At 48.2% G+C, this 18067-nt stretch overlaps 1 protein-coding gene across 2 annotated transcripts in view; it reads left to right on the top strand.

Moving 5' to 3' along the window:
* Positions 1-8888, top strand: part of EFNA2 (ephrin A2) — a 201373-nt gene extending 192485 nt beyond the window's left edge. For both annotated transcript variants that reach the window (XM_048498383.1, XM_048498382.1), the window contains one exon: positions 6486-8888. In XM_048498383.1, coding sequence (XP_048354340.1) covers positions 6486-6607 — 122 coding nt within the window. In that variant the 3' untranslated portion in view covers positions 6608-8888. The remainder of the gene's footprint in view (positions 1-6485) is intronic.
* The last annotated feature ends 9179 nt before the right edge of the window (positions 8889-18067 follow it).

The raw sequence follows: 18067 nt of genomic DNA, 5'->3' as shown, positions 1-18067 counted from the left end.
CATTAATGATGGTTAGTTAGGGCACATCAAACTGGGATTGGAAATCCTGGTTTGAAATTGCTAGATTACCCGCTGTTACTCTTAATGATGGTTCCGTATGATGTATGAGCCAGGGTCGCCAATCCCAAGTTGGGAAATTCCTGGAGATTTGTGAAGGCTGGAGGAAGCGGGGCGGGGGGGGGGGGGGCTTCAGAGGACGTGGGGCCCACCTTCCAAAGCAGCCATCTTTTCCAGGGGTCCTGATCTCTATAGTCTGGAGACCACTTGTAATTTTGGTAGATAACCAGCCCCTAAGAACATAAGAACATAAGAACTACCCTGCTGGATCAGACCAGAGTCCATCTAGTCCAGCACTCTGCTACTCGCAGTGCCTTTGGGAGCTCACATGCAGGAGGTGAAAGCAATGGCCTTCTGCTGCTGCTGCTGCTCCCAAACACCTGGTCTGCTAAGGCCTTTGCAATCTCAGATCAAGGAGGACCAAGATTGGTAGCCACAGATCGACTTCTCCTCCATAAATCTGTCCAAGCCCTTTTTAAAGCTATCCAGGTTAGTGGCCATCACCACCTCCTGTGGCAGCATATTCCAAACACCAATCACACGTTGCGTGAAGAAGTGTTTCCTTTTATTAGTCCTAATTCTTCCCCCCAGCATTTTCAATGAATGCCCCCTGGTTCTAGTATTGTGAGAAAGAGAGAGAAATGTCTCTCTGTCCACATTTTCTACCCCGTGCATAATTTTATAGACTTCAATCATATCCCCCCTCAGACGCCTCCTCTCCAAACTAAAGAGTCCCAAACGCTGCAGCCTCTCCTCATAAGGAAGGTGCTCCAATCCTTCAATCATCCTCATTGCCCTTCTCTGCACTTTTTCTATCTCTTCGATATCCTTTTTGAGATGCGGCGACCAGAACTGGACACAATACTCCAAGTGCGGTCGCACCACTGCTTTATATAAGGGCATGACAATCCTTGCAGTTTTATTATCAACTCCTTTCCTAATGATCCCCAGCATAGAGTTGGCCTTTTTCACAGCTGCCCTGCGTGGAGACGGTGGCAATATCACAGATCTCCAGCCCCAATTGTGGCTTATATCCTAGAACTGCCCCTTCCCCTTCCCCCATGCAAGCTGGGATGCTAACTGGGGAGCAGAGGAGGAGCGCTCACAAGGACATGTGGGGTCAGATGTCCGCAGGCACATGCCAGCTGGTCACGTGTGGGGCGGAGAATAGCCCCACACACCTCTCCCTCAGCCTGGCCCCTCCAGGCTGCTCCTTCTGCTAGTGGGGCCGGGCCGAGGGGTGCCCAGTGGTGGCCCAGCCAGGCTGCTCCTGCTGGCTAAGGTAAGTGGGGTGTGGACGGGGGGGGGTGCAGGGGTAGTGGGCGGGGGCACCCGGAGCAGGTGTCCCCCCAGGCGCCACTCCCACCCACCCCCAATTCCTCTGCTGGGGATGCAGAGGAAAAGGCATTTAATATCAAACAGGACTGAAAGAAAGTGAGACTTCAGCGTCACCTTAAATACGAACAAAATTCATTCCAACCCAAAGTACATTTGAACAATCGGCAAGGAGCAGAATCCAGATTTCACAAGCTAACCGCAGTTAAACAAAACTAGGGATTTACGTGCTGTCTGAACCGAGCCCCAGAGCTTTTACAGAAAATGGGTCGTGTTTTCATTTGTTCGGCGTTGATGATTTGCTTTTCAATTGGGCTCAAATCTCTTTTGCATGTACGCACGCACAACAAAACGGAAAGGCGAGGAAAAAAGGGCCAGAACTTTTCTCTTTTTTTTAAACTCTGACATTTCCAGCCACTTGCCTGCTCCCTGGGAAGGGCTGTTGCCAAATACTAATTACATGTTAACAGGAAGCAAAAATTATTAATTTGTGTTTTCTTTCTCCCCTAACGGCTGCGCTATTTGATTCTGAAAAGTCGCCCCTCTGCAGAGAACGGGCTGGTTAGTTGGGGGACTTTTCCGTTTTGTAAAAAAAAACCTAATTGTTCTCCTTTTCCTGCACTTAAAACAAAGCAGCTAGCAAGAACCCCGAGGACTTTTGTACTCAGCACCAATCTTGAGTTCTTTCTTTTCTGAAACAAAATTAGTCCCGTCTTGGAGTGCTACCTGGGCACCGTTCACGTTGGCCGCGAGCCTGCGCTTGGTATTTTAGCCAACAAGAACATAAAAGGTCAAAGTTTCTTGAAAGGTACAGGGACAAATATCTCCAGCTGAGCTTCTCTCACGAATGGAAGGTTATTTTGCCACTTTGAGTGGCAAAGGCCGTCTACATCCAAGGAGGGCTGACGTCCATCGGGTAGAAGCAGAGGTGGGATCCAGCAGGTTCTCACAGGTTCCCGAGAGTAGGTTACTAATTATTTGTGTGTGCCGAGAGGGGGTTACTAATTGGCGATTTTGCCACGTGATTTTTGCCTTAGTTACGCCCCTCCTCTCAGCAGCAGCGTGCAGAACTTGAAGCAGTCTAGCAGGAGGTGCACCGGCATGCGTGGCAGCCTGCGCCTGCGTGCATTCGTTTCCCGCCCAAGGACCGGCGCAGCGGCTGCGTCCTTGCCACAGCCCCGCCCAGGAATGCCCCGCCCCCAGAATGCCCCGCCCAGCCCCATTGGCGCTACGCCACAGTTTGAATCCCACCACCATGGGAACCTGTTTCTAAATTTTTTGGATCCCACCACTGGGTAGACGCCCATCTTGGTTCGTAGTCTGGACTCTAGTTGGGAATCAGTTGTATTGTTGAATATTGAAGCAGAATATTGAATCAGAAGGAGCTGGCCTTGCTGCCGTAGCGCCTGTCTAAGCTGCCTCCTTCCCTCCCCAGGCCCTTGGGGGTGAGGCTGGGGGACGCTGCCGGCCTGGTGCCACTGCAGTGCCCATCCAAGCTGCCCCCGCCCCCAAGCAGGGGGTCACCCAGAACAGGTGTTGTCCCTGGGCACCATTCCCCCTGCTACGCCTCTGCTGTCTCCTACCCCTTGCCTTTGTCCCCAGTTTAGTAATTTTCAAAATAATAATAATGTTGGATTTATATTCCCCCTTTTCTCTCCTGTAAGGAGACTCAAAGGGGCTTACAAACTCCTTCCCCTTCCCTCTCACAACAAACTCCCTGTGAGGTAGGTGGGACTGAGAGAGCTCAGAAGAACTGTGACTTGCCCAAGGTCACCCAGCTGGCGTGTGTGGGAGTGTACAGGCTAATCTGAATTCCCCAGATAAGCCTCCACAGCTCAGGCAGCAGAGCATGGAATCAAACCCGGTTCCTCCAGATTAGAGTGCACCTACTCTTAACCACTCCGCCACTGCTGCTCCAAGGCCATCTAGCTACCCGTGTGCCCTCTGTGGCAACCTCCTATCCTTGAGGTATATGGTCTCACTGCCACTCTGTAGAGCATGAGAAGAAGGAGGAGGAGGAAGAAGAGTTTGGATTTATTCGTTCGTTTGTTCCACTTAATATACCGCCCAACCCAACCTCTCTATCCTGCAAGGAGATTCAAGGGGGTTCACAAACTCCTTTCCCGTCCTCTCCCCACAACAATCACCTTGTGAGTTAGGTGGGGCTGAGAGAGTTCTGAGAGAACTGTGACTAGCCCAAGGTCACCCAGCAGGTTTCATGTGGAGGAGTGGGGAATAAAACCTGGTTCTCCAGATTAGAGTCCACCTGCTTCTAACTACTACACCACCTTGGCTCTGGGCGGGGGGTTGAATTGGCGTTGCACAGCACTGTTACCTCATTACTAGTTCTGGGCCTGCTTGTGATGTTACTGTAAGGTGAACCCCAAAAGGTGATTTTAAAGAGGCCTCTCTGCTAAAGCCGGAACCTACAGAGTTAACAGCTCTGAAAACTTCTATTTTTCTGAAAAGCATTGTCCTTGCAGATGTGCCAAAATGTGTGAAACCTTGACCGCAAACTGCTTGCCATGTAGAAAACAAGATAAGTCGTATCCTGTACTTGGGGTGTACTTGCCAAAACCGCCAAAGTTTCTCTGAGAAACACGTCTCGATGCTGTGTCCTTGTGATTCTCAGAAAAGCCACCTGCACTCTTCTCCTCCTGACTCCCTCCCCAGGGAGCTTTGCTTCATGGTTATCTGTGACATGTAGCTATCTCAAACTATTGCTTGAGCCAACAAACTGGTCGCCAACCACGTATACCGGAACGCATCCAAATTTAGACAAGACATAGACAGGAGGAAGGAGGAGGCGAACTATTAATTAAACCAATCATTAATCCAATGATGCTTGTTGACGTACCAGTATATAACCCAATGTATTGCTGCAAAACGGGGTCCTGGACCCAGTAGGCTTACTGTTAATAGCTCTGGTAATAAACTTTCACTGATTTTTCAACCATTTGCCTTTTTGCTACTGATTCGCGTGGTCTTGTGACTGATACTCAAGGGGCAGAGTTGTCATTACAGCATTGCACAGAACGGTAGGAACAGCCCAAATCTAGATTCTTAGAGCGTCATGCGTTGCTGCGATGTCACTTCCGGGCCTGAAAACCGGAAGTGATGTCATGGCGTTGTGCAACTCCGGTTTTTTAACTCTTCCTCATTCCTGGAGGTTGAAACAAGGAGGAGGCCTGCATCGCTGTTAGGGTTGTCAACATGTTGCCTAGAGGGGAAAAAATGTTCTGGCCCCTTAACAGAAGCTGAATGGGATACTGTTTAGCAGGGGATGTTCTTTCATTCCGTGCTATGAAAATTTCCGCTGCCGGTTTCCACACATTAAGCTTGCATTAAAAAGGGCAAGATGGGTGGGGTTTTTTTGTGTTTCTCCAGGTTGTTGGTAACGCTGATCTCTGATGTTTTGCTGCGTTCGTGTGTGTTGTTTTCATGCTGCGATTTTGCAAAAATCTCCCTTAATCCAGTAATAAACTTAAGAGAGGCAGAGCTGAGGGGGAAGGTGTTAAAACAGCTTTGGCTGTAATTTAATGGATTCCCTTGAAGGCACTTTGCCTGGCTGTCTGATTAGGGGTCTTTTGGAAACTGGATTATTGGATTGCTCTGAAGCAATTGCCCTTTGGCCTTCAGAGTGTTGTTGCGACTGCAGGCCGGGCCAGGAAGGGAAGAAATCCGAGGCCCCCGGAGGGGTCCCTGGCATTTGAAGGGGTTTGGCAGCGCTGTGGGGCTGGCTCCATGCCATCTCGCACAAAATTGCCCGTGCGTTTTGAAACGAAGCCCCAGGTTGGGGAGAGGGGAGAAAAAGCAGCACGGGGCTTTATCAGAGATGGAGTGCAAATCTCTGAGATCTCTAAATTTAGGGTGGGGTGTATTGCATTTAGGGAGCGACAAGTGTTGGATGGAACCTGCATGATCAAAGGCAGTCTACCCTTGCAAACCAGTTACCTACGACAAACAAAAGGGGCAGGGCTGTTACCTTCGTGCCCTGCTTATGGGGCTTCATAGTGGTCAGATGCCACAGGTCCAGAGGTGGGATCCAGCAGGTTCTCACCAGTTCCCGAGAGTGGGTTACTAATTATTTGTGTGTGTCGAGAGGGGGTTACTAATTGGGTCCGCTTTTCCATCTACACGCCCTCGCCTCCCCGAGAGGCATCCTGCCTTTGAACGTGAAGGTTCCATATATCAATTGTGACTAATAATGTCACTCCCTGAACTGGGTTAATCCCTTCCAGGTACTGCAATTCATTGATTCTCAGCCTTTCGTGCCTTTTATCTCACCAGTCTCTATCCAAGAACCTGTGTGTTTCACCATTGCTGTGTTCAGATTTGTGAGTTGGGGCATTTTCTATAATGTGATGATGATTTAGAAATGACCTGGTGCAAAAAAAAATATTGGGGGGGGTCATGGTGGGATGGCTGCCCATGGGGGGGATCCAACTCAGGTTTTGCCCAGGGCTCAGGTTTGCCTAGGTACGCCTCTGCCCCCTTTGCTGAGGGGGGGGGCTGACGAGGGAACCTGTTACTAAAAATTTTGGATCCCACCACTGCACAGGTCTCTGGCTTATACGCAGAGGCAGTCTATATACCTCTGGCCAGCTTCCCCCTTCCCACACTTACCTTAGTTCCTTTCCTTTTCCTAGAACTTTTTCAGGCTGAAAAAAAGGCCTGTTCACTGTTCAGCCTTAAAAACGACCTGATGGGAACTATACTTCCCAGGAGACCCTGAGATGCCCACAGGTCTCACCAGGGAGCTGGAGTTCCTCAGGCCGCTTTTTTTAGCCTGTACTTGTGAAAACAGGCCTTTTTTTCAACCTGAAAAAAAGTTCTAGAAAAGAGAAAGGAACTAAGGTAGAGCGTGGGAGAAGAACTTGAGGGGGGGAGCGAGAGGCCTGGGACGATTTTCCGTGCCCCCAGGCGAGCGCCAGTACTGGATTCACCCCCCTTTCCCCTTGTAGCTCCGCCACTGCTTTCAGAGACTAAAATGATCCTGAAAGGAAGGCGATCCATGAGGAGACGGCAGAAACAGACCGGAAATTGTTTGAACAGTGTTGTGATTTTCTCCTTTTCTGTTTTTCTCTGCCCAGATGACTCCCTGTACGAATCTCCAGAGCCCATATTCACCAGCAATAATTCCTGTTGCAGCTTCCAAGTTCCTGATGCCTTCTTCGTGGTGGTGCCGGTTTTTTGGACTATTCTAGCCTCCTAGCCTCAGCGTAAGGACAAGAGAGGAACCGAACTTTGTTTCCGCAACCTGTGGGGGGAAAGAGAGGGAGGGAGGAAGCGAAAGACAAGAGAGAGGAGATTACCTTGCTGGGTCAGAAAGAAGACTGTTCAGCATTTGGGGGTGGGGGTGCGGGTTGTAGTTACAATGATCTTTGAACTGCAGCCTCGGCCAGAAACAGGCTTTGAGGTGAAAGGCAGACAGACAGAGAAAGATGGATCTCCTTCCCCATCTCTCACTCGAGGGGGGGGAAAGTCGCACAGTCGCAGGTGCACCAAGACCCCTAGCAGATCTCGCGGGGAGAAAGACGTTTTTAAAAGTGCAGTCCGGAAGCCGGGCTGGTTCTCCGCTTCTGAGGCGCTCCAACGGACCATTTTCACTTGACTAGTGTTTGACGGCGTTTGGATTAATTTTTCCTACCCGGACGGAGTTTTTTGCTTTTTAAAGAATTTCTAGACCAAATATAGTCTTCTCTTTTTTCCAGCTTGATTTTTTCTTTGGCCTGAACTGCTTCAGACTCGGAGGCAGCAGTGCAGCGAAGGAGAGGGGTGGGCGTTTTTTCTCCTCCTCTGTGCCTCAGTTTCCCACCCCGCCAAATTCTTTGTACAGGTCCTTTGAACCTCTCGATGGAAGAAGCGGTCCGTAACCAGTTAGCCACATTTCTCTATTGGCGAAAGCATAAGTCAGAGCCCGGGAGCCGACGCAGGTGAATGAACTGGTTGTTTCAGAAAGTACCAGGACAATGTTTTGCCCAGCTCGGCCAGCCCGTTCTCCCTTTAGATTCCCTTGAAAAACCGGCGGTGGACTCTCTGTCATCTGGACAAGGTGATATGCTCTGCACATCTTTTCAAGGTCTCCGGTCAGCGCTACCTGTCTCTGGAGGCCCAACTGAAAACAGGCCCAACTTTTGCTTCAGATAAACTTTTGACCTCATTTGATTTAGGGGAGTGAGGAGAAGCGTCTGGCCGACATCATGGTTTCCACAGGTCTAAAGTCCAGTGTGGGGGATAGGGTGCTTTAAGTTGGTTTTTGTAAGGAGCTGGGGAGGACGGGCGGGGGAGAAACGGGCAGAGTACAATTGATATATTGGATGTGGTGAATAACAATTTGAATTGCGCTGTGTTCCCCACTTTTAAGTGTCACAAATCCATAGAATTTCCGACAGCTGGATGCGGCCTTCCCCGAATGTGTGATATATACTGATAGCGGAGAACATTGCCTACCATCATCGCCCCCATCCAGCATCTGCATGAATCGGTTAGACATGATAACAGATATTAATTTGGTAGGCCCACAAAATGTATTGTTGACATGATAGATTCATGATGGATCTGTAGCATCGGTGCTACCCTGTTTCCCCGAATATAAGACATCCCCTGAAAATAAGCCGCAGTAGAGGTTTTGCTGAAGTCACGAGATATAAAAGCGCATCCCGAAAGTAAAGGCATCGTAGTTTCTTTGTTTTGGAGGCGTGCCCGGCCGAACAGAACACAGAAAAGTAAGACACATCCCCTGAAAATAAGACATAGCGCATCTCTTTGCAGGAGCAAAAAATTAATATAAGACACTGTCTTGTTTTCGGGGAAACACGGTAAGTGAGACTTGAAATATTGGATAATTTGTACCGGGGGTCAGGTGGACAGATTTTGGGATCAGCTTTCTCTTCTCCCCCTTTGCCCACTCATCAGTTAAATTATGCCACCACTTGGCCTGCATTTCACACCCGCTGACTAGCAGTCACGTTGGCGGCTTGTAACGTCTCCCTCAATCACGGCTACCAAGATTTTTTCCTACTCTTCCCTCACCCAAGCCGAACTCCATTCAAATAGCACGTGGAAACAAATCACATGAATCCAAAGGCCTGTAGGGTGACCAGGGCCCCCTCAACCCCGCCCAGACGCTCTACTGCCGTTATTTTCCTTTGCCAGCCCATTAGGTGTAGCCAGGATGAATGGTGTCCCGTCTGTTCTTGGATCCAGGGTCTTGGAACTGAGTGGGTCACATTACTACTGTTTACAGTGAGTTTTGTCCAATCTTGAAACAATTTGGTCACCTCTTCGGGTACAGAATTGTTGCACATCCACCCCTTCAATTGGCAGGCGGTACAAAGCCTCTGGATTGGCCAGACTCATTGAGAGTACAGCAGAACCTCGGTTTTCGTTGGTAAATCCGTCTGAAAAGAATCGATGAAAACCGAAACTGATGAAAACCGAGGCAAACTTTTCCATAGGAATCAATGTAAATCCAATTAATCCGTTCATGGGCACTCCAAAAAACATACCAAAACACATTTTTTTGGTGAATAAACATTGTGTTTCATGCTGAAAACAGTAACAAACAATCACACTAGGACCAGCTTCAGAGCCAGTGGACCAGTGTCGCACCAGAAAGCTGTCCCAAGAGGTCTGTTTCTGACGCCTCTTTAAGATTTGTCTGAAATGGGGCGAGACATTGTCATTAAACAAGTTGCAGAACCACGGGTTCCGATAACGCCCAGCAGCTTTGTCCAGGTGATTTTTCTCCACAAACCTGACCTGCACCTTTACTGCAAATCGATGAAAACCGAGGAAGAATTGGATGAAAGCCTGAGGAAAATTTTTCGCACTGAAAAAAAATTGGTGGAAAAACTCGAAACCAATGAAAACCGAAGGCAATGAAAATCGAGGTTCCACTGTAGTAGGAATGTAGACTCATGCTGTTTCCTGACCTGTGGAGCTAGTCTTTCTGATGAATGCAGTTTGTTCTGTCCATCTTTTCCATGCTTTCCCCTCTGCCCGCTGCTCCCCATTCAATGTGTATCCACTCAGTACCTCTGTGGAAATTTGTGCCAAGTCTCCATGCTTTAGCAGCCCTGGGGCTTAGTCATAAAAATTGTTAGTTCGGTTAATGGAAACTCCATTTGCTTCACCTCTGAAGAAACCACACTTTGGGGTGGTGGGGGACACCCCACCTGTTTGTGGGTGCCTCTGTGACAAGGACAGCTCTTGAGCTGAAATGAGCTTTTGAGCAAATTGGCCTAACATTGAAACTAAAGCAATTCAAATCCAGTCTTCTTTGTGTATGGGGGGGGGGGGGGGGTCAGTTTTCCCAGCGTGGTGTAGTGGTTAAGAGCAGGTACACTCTAATCTGGAGAAATGGATTTGATTCCCTGCTCTGCCACTTGAGCTGTGGAGGTTTACCTGGTGAACCAGATTATCTTGTGCACTCCACTCCAACACACGCCAGCTGGGTGACCATAGGCTAGTCCTTCAGAGCTCTCTCAGCCCCACCCACCTCACAGGGTGTTTGTGCGGGGGGAGGGGGAGGGAAAGGAGATTGTATGGGGGTTATAAATCCAAACTCTTCTTCTTCTCATCACGGTTTATGCAGAAGTAACCTGGCAAAGATCTACTAAACCCCTTTGCCTTAAATGAGCATCCTTTAAAAGATTTTTTTGTAAGGAAAAATCAAAAACCCCCAAATGTCATTGCATTTAGAATTCATATGCAATTTCAGCTCTTGGCCAGGTTCACTACTGTCAAAAGGAAAAGCAGAAGAGAACGCTGCTGCCATGCCAGTGCCAGTACTCCTGTTCACAAGTTACAGTGGCTGCGCATACATCCTGCATGTAGGAACATCCATCTATCTTTGATTCTCCGCTCTGCCACCTGAGCTGTGGAGTTTGATTCTCCGCTCTGTGGGTTTGATTCTCCGCTCTGCCGCCTGAGCTGTGGAGGCTTATCTGGGGGATTCAGATTAGCCTGTGCACTCCCACACACGCCAGCTGGGGGACCTTGGGCTAGTCACAGCTTTTTGGAGCTCTCTCAGCCTCCACCCACCTCTACATAGGGTGTTTGTTGTGAGGAGGGAAGGGCAAGGAGATTGTAAGCCCCTTTGAGTCTCCTACAGGAGAGAAAGGGGGGATATAAATCCAAACTCTTCTTCTATCTGTTTACAAGAAGGAGCCAACGTGTGTTCCTCTTGCAAAGGAAACTGAACCAATACCTGGATAAATGTGTGGAGTTGAAACCGCCCAGTGTGCTGTACGTGTATTGAGTGTAACATGAGAATTGCTCATCTGCTCATGGAGTGGGTGAATGTAACTTGTGAACAGGGCTGTCGTGTTGGTGGAAAGGGAGAATGCGTCCTTCGTGCGGTGGCTACCATTGGGGCAGCCGGCCAAGGCAGTTCGCGTTCCCCCACAATCCCCCACCCCTTCTCCTTCCCCAGTTTTTTCTAGTCACTACAGCAGCACCTGGAACACATTGATTGATTGATTGGGGATGTCTGGCCAGTGGTCACTGTCCACCCTTGCTGGCATTCCTGGCTACCACGTGGCAGGAGGTGGGTGGTGGACATTGGCCGGGGGGCAGCTGCTCAGCGTTTGCAGGCTACAGGTGGCTCATCAGATCCTGCACGCTGATCATGGGGCAAGGAAGGGGTACAGTGGGTCTCAATCAGAGGTGGGATCCAGCAGCTTCTCACAGGTTCGAGGAAGATTACGGATTTACTAATTATTTGTGTATTGTGCCGAGAGGGGTTTTCACTAATGGGTGATTTGGCCCACATGATTTTTGCGGGTTGCGCCCCTCCTCCTCAGCAGTAGTCGCCCAGAACTCTTTGAAGCAGTCTAGCAGGAGGTGCACCGGCGTGCGCGTGGCAGCCTAAGCCCGGCGCCTGCGTGCAAGGTATCTGATTTTCCCAGCCCAGTGATCGGGCGCTGGCCTTGGGCTGTGTCCTTGCCACAGCCCCGCCCAGGAATGCTCGCCGCCTGGAATGCCCCGCACACACCCCCCCTGTCTGTGTCCCTTCCAGCCCCACATCACAGCTTACAGTTTGAATCCCACCACTATGGGAACCTGTTACTAAAATGTTTGGATCCCACCACTGGTCTCAATAGCATAGTGTTGACTCTAGAATCGCTTCTGTGGGGTATGGCTAGCCCAGTTTGCTTCGGCTTCCGTGAACGCTGCTGGGAGTAGCCAGAGATGGCTGGTTTGTGACAACTGCCAGGAAGAAGGGAAGGGCGGCTGCTGCTAATGACGAAATTTTGAGTCTCAGCCACAATCTCAAATTTCCTGCACCCCAAAAAAAGGATTTTCTTTCAAGGGAAGCTACTGTGAATCCTTCTGCCCTCGGGACTATACCCCTCTCTATCTTTCTGTGGCTGTGATTTTTCAACTCTCGCAAGGGATAAACAAAAACTCTCTTCTGTCTCGGTCACTGGTTACAATATCTGTGAGCCAAGGACTCCTCTGGACTCTTTCTTATATTTCTGTAGATACTGCCAGCAGGCGCAATTAATACTGTGATTCTGAAATTATTATTATTATTATAATTATTATTTGAATGCGTTGATGAGAACGAATGAATGCATCTGACGAACGGGTTGTATTATTTTAAATTTTCATTTCCCTGGGTTTTGTTTTTTTTTGGATTGTTGCTGTTTTAAATTCAAAACCTGCTTTTCTTTTCTTTTTTAAAAAAAAACTGCAATAATCTCATCTAGATGATCAAAAAAAGCTTTTTTTAAAACTACCTGCTGTTGCCCTCCCCATTCGAACCCTTGCATCTAGACCAAGTAACAGGTTCTTACAAACAAGCCAAAAAAATCGCATTTAAGCAGAGGATTTATTTGCACCACCCAGTTCCTTTCTTTATAAAGCTGGATTATGAGATATAGCCTGGGACCATTCACCATTTTAAAACAAAACTGTACAGACTTGAAAGACTTTTAGGGGGGTTTTTTTGTATGTTGGGGGGTTTTTTGGGGGGGGGAGGGGGGTGAAGCTGAAGGCTGTCAGGGGAAATTGATAGCTACCACCCAATATTTTCCTGTAAAAATAAATGGGGGTGACAGTTGCAGAAAGAATGGAAGGGAGTCTTCTCACCAGATTCCAGGTGGGCGGGGGGTACCTGGGCAAAATGACCTCTGCCCCCCCCCCCCCATTAAGGATGCTTTCCGTCACGCCACTGCATACATGCAGTCTCTTGGAGGAAAGAGCAGAGATATGATTCATTCGTTTGCCAGTAAGATTAACAGAAATGCAGTAGAGTCGCGCACCTTCTGGACACACATCTAGTATGAAATGGGAGCTACCCGGTTCCCCTAATATAAGACATCCCCGAAAAAAAAAAAAAAAATAAAAGCACATAGTAGAGGTTTTTTTGCTGGAAGTCACCGAAATATAAGGCATCCCCCGAAAAGTAAAGGACATAGCAAAGTTTTTTGTTTGGAAGCATGCCCGGCCGAACAGAACACACAGAAAAAATAAGAGCATCCCTGAAAATAAGACACAGAAGCGATCTTTGGGAGCAAAAAGAATTAATATAAGGACGCACAATGTCTTATATTATTTCTGGTAGCCAGTGGTGGGATCCAAAAAGTTTAGTAACAGGTTCTCTCAGCAAAGGGGGCAGAGGCGTACCTAGGCAAACCTGAGCCCTGGGCAAAACCTGAGTTGGATGCTCCCCACCATGGGCAGCCACCCCACCCCGACCCCCCCTCCCCAATTTTTTTAAACCAGGTCATTTCTAAATCATTATCACATTACAGAAAATGCCCCAACCTGCCACAAATCCTGAGCACGCTTTAGCAATGGGTGAAAGCACATGGTGTCTTGGATAGAGAGACTGGTGAGATAAAAGATGCACTAAAGGCTGAGAATCCATGAATGGCAGTACCTGGAAGGGATTGAAACCCAGTTCGAGGGAGTGACATTGGTAGTAGCATATTGCTATATGGAACCTTCCACGTTCCCAAAGGCAGGATGCCTCGGGGGAGGCGGGAGGCGTGGAGATGGGAAAGCAGACCCAATTAAAATCACCCCTCTTCGGCACACACAAATAATTAGTAACCCACTCTCGGGAACCTACTGGATCCCACCTCTGGATCCCACCCCTTGCAAAGCCCCAGAGGCCTCTGTGGCAGTCTTCCATTCATGGTTGGAGCAGGTTGGCCAGGCATCTCCGATTGGGACTGATGGCCCATGAGATGCAGCAAGCAGCCCCGCCAACCCTTGATGCCAGGTTGGCTGACAAAATCACAATAGTTCTTCTCTGCAAACACTGCCCCCTTGCTGTTTTTAATCAATTCTGCTGCTGTTTTTAATCAGTTCAATTTTAATCGATTTTAATCGATTTTAATCAATTCAATTTTTAATCAGTTTTTTTAATCAATTCAATTTTCCTCAATTTTCCTCAATTCAAATTTCCTCAGTTCCTCAATCCAAACCTGATACAATTGGGAACTTTCAGCCTCAGGGAAGTGCAAAGGTAGGTGTGAAAACACATTTCTGCTCAGAGGAACCATTCTGCCCTGGGCATCATGGAGTCTACTTCATGACTTGGATGCCACAGAGCACCAGCAGAAAGCTGGAATCTTTTGGAATCTTCCCTGCCTTCACCTTAGAGACTTTACTGATCCTGGGAAAGTATATTTCCAAAGCTGAGAGACTTGCACATACTAATAACTGCACAGGTTGGGTGACTGTCATTGGGAGAGAAAAGAAAATGGGATTGCCCGTTTGGTCTCTTGCATGAGTGTTGACTCTGCTCATGGAAGAATCGTGGAATTGGAAGGGGTCACACAGGCCAACTAATCCACGCTGCTGCTCGATGCAGGATCAGCTTAGAGCATAGGTGTCAAACTCGCGGCCCTCCAGATGTTACGGACTACAGTTCCCATCATCCCCTGCCAGCGTCATGCTGGCAGGGGATGATGGGAACTGTAGTCCGTAACATCTGGAGGGCCACGAGTTTGACACCTGTAGCTTAGAGCATCCCAGACAAGTGTTTCTCCAGCCACTACTTAAAAGACTGCCAGTGAGGGGGAACCACATCTCTAGGTAGCTAATTCCACTGTTGCACGACTCTTACTGTAAAAATCTTTTCCTAATGTCCAATCAGAACCTTCCTGCCCATAATTTAAACCCATAATTATTGTGAGCCCTATCTTCTGCTCCCTGCCCTCCTCTAAGGCTCCATCCGCACATGCAGAATAATGCACTTTCAATCCACTTCCACAATTGTTTGCAAGTGGATTCTGCTTTCCGCACAGTAAAATCCAACTGCAAAGTGCATTGAATGTGGATTGAAAGTGCATTATTCTGCATGTGCGGAAGGGGTCTGAGTGACAGCCCTTCAGATACCTGAGAGCAATCGTGTCCCCCATTGCTGAGAAAGATTGCGCCCCTTTCCCGCGCCCCACTTCATTCATCCAACCTGTGAAAGTCCCATAATTCTAGAAACGGGTTTTCCAAGATTGGAATTGGCTCTGAGGAGGAGGGGAGTTGGATCCAACCCCTTGGTTTAAAAAATAAAAACAAATATCTCACTGTGTCAGGAAATGGTGGGAAGTCAAACTTTTGTCCTTGTGTGTGAAATGTGCAGTTCCACTATATTAGCATATATAAGATCTCAGCGAGGCCTTATTTAAACGTGATGCTGATGAGGTGGAAGAACCGAACTGAAGAAGAAGAGTTTGGATTTCTACCGTGGTTCCTCAACTGTGAAGAGTCTCAAGGTGGCTCACAAACTCCTTTCCCTTCCTCTCCCCACAACAGACACCTTGTGAGGTCGGCGGGGCTGGGAGAGTTCTGAGAGAACTGTGACAGGCCCAAGACCACCCAGCAGGGTTCATGTGGAGGAGTAGGGAATCAAACCCGGTTCTCCAAATTAGACTCCACCGCTCTTAAACCCTGCCCCACACAGGTGTGACTGTATTTGGCACCCTCTGTCTAATTTGAACCATGCCATCAGGAGAGCAATCCATGGTTACAAATTTAATATTAGCATGCCATGCTGGTATAGTGGTTAAGATTGGTGGAATCTAATCTGTAGAGCCGGGTTTGATTTCCTGCTCCTCCACGTGAGCGACAAACTGATCTGGAGAACCAGGTTCGATTCCCCACTCCTCCACATGAATAGCAGCCCCTAATCTGGAGAGCCAGGTTTGATTCCCCACTCCACATGAATAGCAGACCACATGAATAGGAGCAGCAGTGGCGTAGGAGGTTAAGAGCTCGTGTATCTAATCTGGAGGAACCGGGTTTGATTCCCAGCTCTGCCGCCTGAGCTGCGGAGGCTTATCTGGGGAATTCAGATTAGCCTGTGCACTCCCACACACGCCAGCTGGGTGACCTTGGGCCAGTCACAATTTCTCGGAGCTCTCTCAGCCCCACCCACCTCACAGGGTGTTTGTTGTGAGGGGGGAAGGTCAAGGAGATTGTAAGCTCCTTTGAGTCTCCTACAGGGGAGAAAGGGGGGATATAAATCCAAACTCTTCTACTCTTCTTCTAATCTGGAGGAGCAGGTTTGATTCCCCACTGCTCCACACGAAGCCTGTCACAGTTCTCTCCGAACTCTGTCAGCCTCACCTACTTCACAAAATGCCTGTTGTTGTGGGGAGGGGAAGGGAAGGTGATTGGAAGCTGTTTTGAGATACCTTATGGTAGAAAAAAATGGTGTATAAAAGACAGCTTCTTCCCTGACAACCTACCTGTGGTATGTTCACATTACTCACACAGTATATGGGAACATGGTGTAGATGAAACTATGGGTATCGCATATAGACGTTACTCATATTCTTCATTCCTGCCGGCATCGTTTTTATAAACAGGCCCGAGCCTCGTCAATGCAGGAAGTATAAAAGAATTGCAGAGGACACTCATTCCCATCCCAATTTCTAGAAATCCTTCTGCTCGTCTGCTGTCCTACAGCCCCATGGCTTCGGACGTTTTATCAGGCATCGGCGCTGTGTGTTCAACCTTGAAGGCTAGAAACTTGCTCTAAAAGGGAGCTGAGATGACCACAATGTGGAAATCTGTGGTGAGTACCATATTCCTGGCTTGCATAGTTCGTCATACAAACACACAGAGGCTCCTTCCGCACATGCAGAATAATGCACTTTCAAACTGCTTTCAGTGCTCTTTGAAGCTGTGGGGAATAGCAAAATCCACTTGCACACAGTTGTGAAAGTGGTTTGAAAACGCATTATTCTGCGTGTGCGGAAGGGGCCTGAGTGTCGGTGCATCCAGTTACCACAAGCCACGTTTTATAGTCTCTGTGCCAGAAGTATCTCCTGTGCGCATAAATGCACTGCAACAAATCAGCTAAATCGTGAAAAACTCCCCTAAGCCCTCAGCCCACCAGGAAGCTTGCCTTCTGAATCTCTGCGTGATTCACACTTCTGGCTTGCCTTCTTTCTCTTCAGCTTCTGTAGGGGATGGATAAATCTTCCTGTTGTCTGCATTGGCTGCAACTGGATTTGTCAAGTCACTCTTGAAGCAGAGATGTGGCAGAAAGATCCCCAGAAGAGGCTGCCTGTTGCATCTCTGGATGAGCTGCTGCTTGCCTTTGTCCAAAAAGAAGGTATAGCCGGATTAGTGACACGTCGAAATGTTGGCCTGCATCTTATCCCTTGTTTCCAATGATGGAAAGGCATAGTCAGAAGTAGCGACAGTTCTCTCCCATAGATCTCCGCTGTACCTTATGTTATTCCTCTGAGGCTCATTCCGCACTTGCAGAATAATGCACTTTCAAACTGCTTTCAGTGCTCTTTGAAGCTGTGCGGAATGGCAAAATCCACTTGCAAACTGTTGTGAAAGTGGTTTGAAAACGCATTATTTTGCGTGTGCGGAAGGGGCCTGAGACCACTTCCCCCAGGCACAAAATGTCAGGGGTCTCAGCAGGACAGTAGGAGAGGGAAGCAGGAAAAGATTGCTCCACATGGTTCACTTAGGGCAGGGGCGTCCAACTCTGGCGCTTCAGATGTTCAGGGACTACAATTCCCATCAGCCCCTGCTGACATGGCCAGTTGGCTGATGGGAATTGTAGTCCCTGAACATCTGAAGCGCCAGAGTTGGACACCCCTGGCTTAGGGTTTTTGATCTACTGAAAGCAGAAAACACTCTCAGATACGTGTGACGTGCACCTCCACTTTTTATTCAGAAAACTGTGTGCTTCGGCCGTCACAAATTTGAGGCTTGTTGGGTCCAGATCTCCTCTCAATAGATGAAACTACATTCCATCTGCCCAAACGTTAGCCAAGCCTGGAAGCCTTTGGCCCACTGCCGTGATAAATACATGCTCACTGGTCTGTTGTGGAGGCCTTTTGAATTCTCCTGTCAGTATGGTTTCCCTTGGGCACAAGCAGAGAGAGGTGTCTCACAATTTGGCCACGAATCCATGATTTTATATACGTATATATAAAATAAATATATATAAAAATATATATATTGTATTAATGAACATATGTATATTGTGTATAGCGACAATGCCGGAGTGTTAAGGAAACAAGGACGCAACATACGAATGAAGTTATAATTATTGAGTTCTCTGACCATTCAAAAGGAAACTTAAAAAAAAATACAGGGGTATTAATTTTGACGATCATCTTGCAGAGGGAAAGGTTGGGTGGGGGGAACAAACCATTTCTGAATGGGGATTTTTTTTCTATTCCAAAGC

Source organism: Sphaerodactylus townsendi, linkage group LG05 (genome assembly GCF_021028975.2).
Source record: "Sphaerodactylus townsendi isolate TG3544 linkage group LG05, MPM_Stown_v2.3, whole genome shotgun sequence".
Lineage (NCBI taxonomy): Eukaryota > Metazoa > Chordata > Lepidosauria > Squamata > Sphaerodactylidae > Sphaerodactylus > Sphaerodactylus townsendi.
This window is presented reverse-complemented; position numbering and strand designations above follow the sequence as displayed.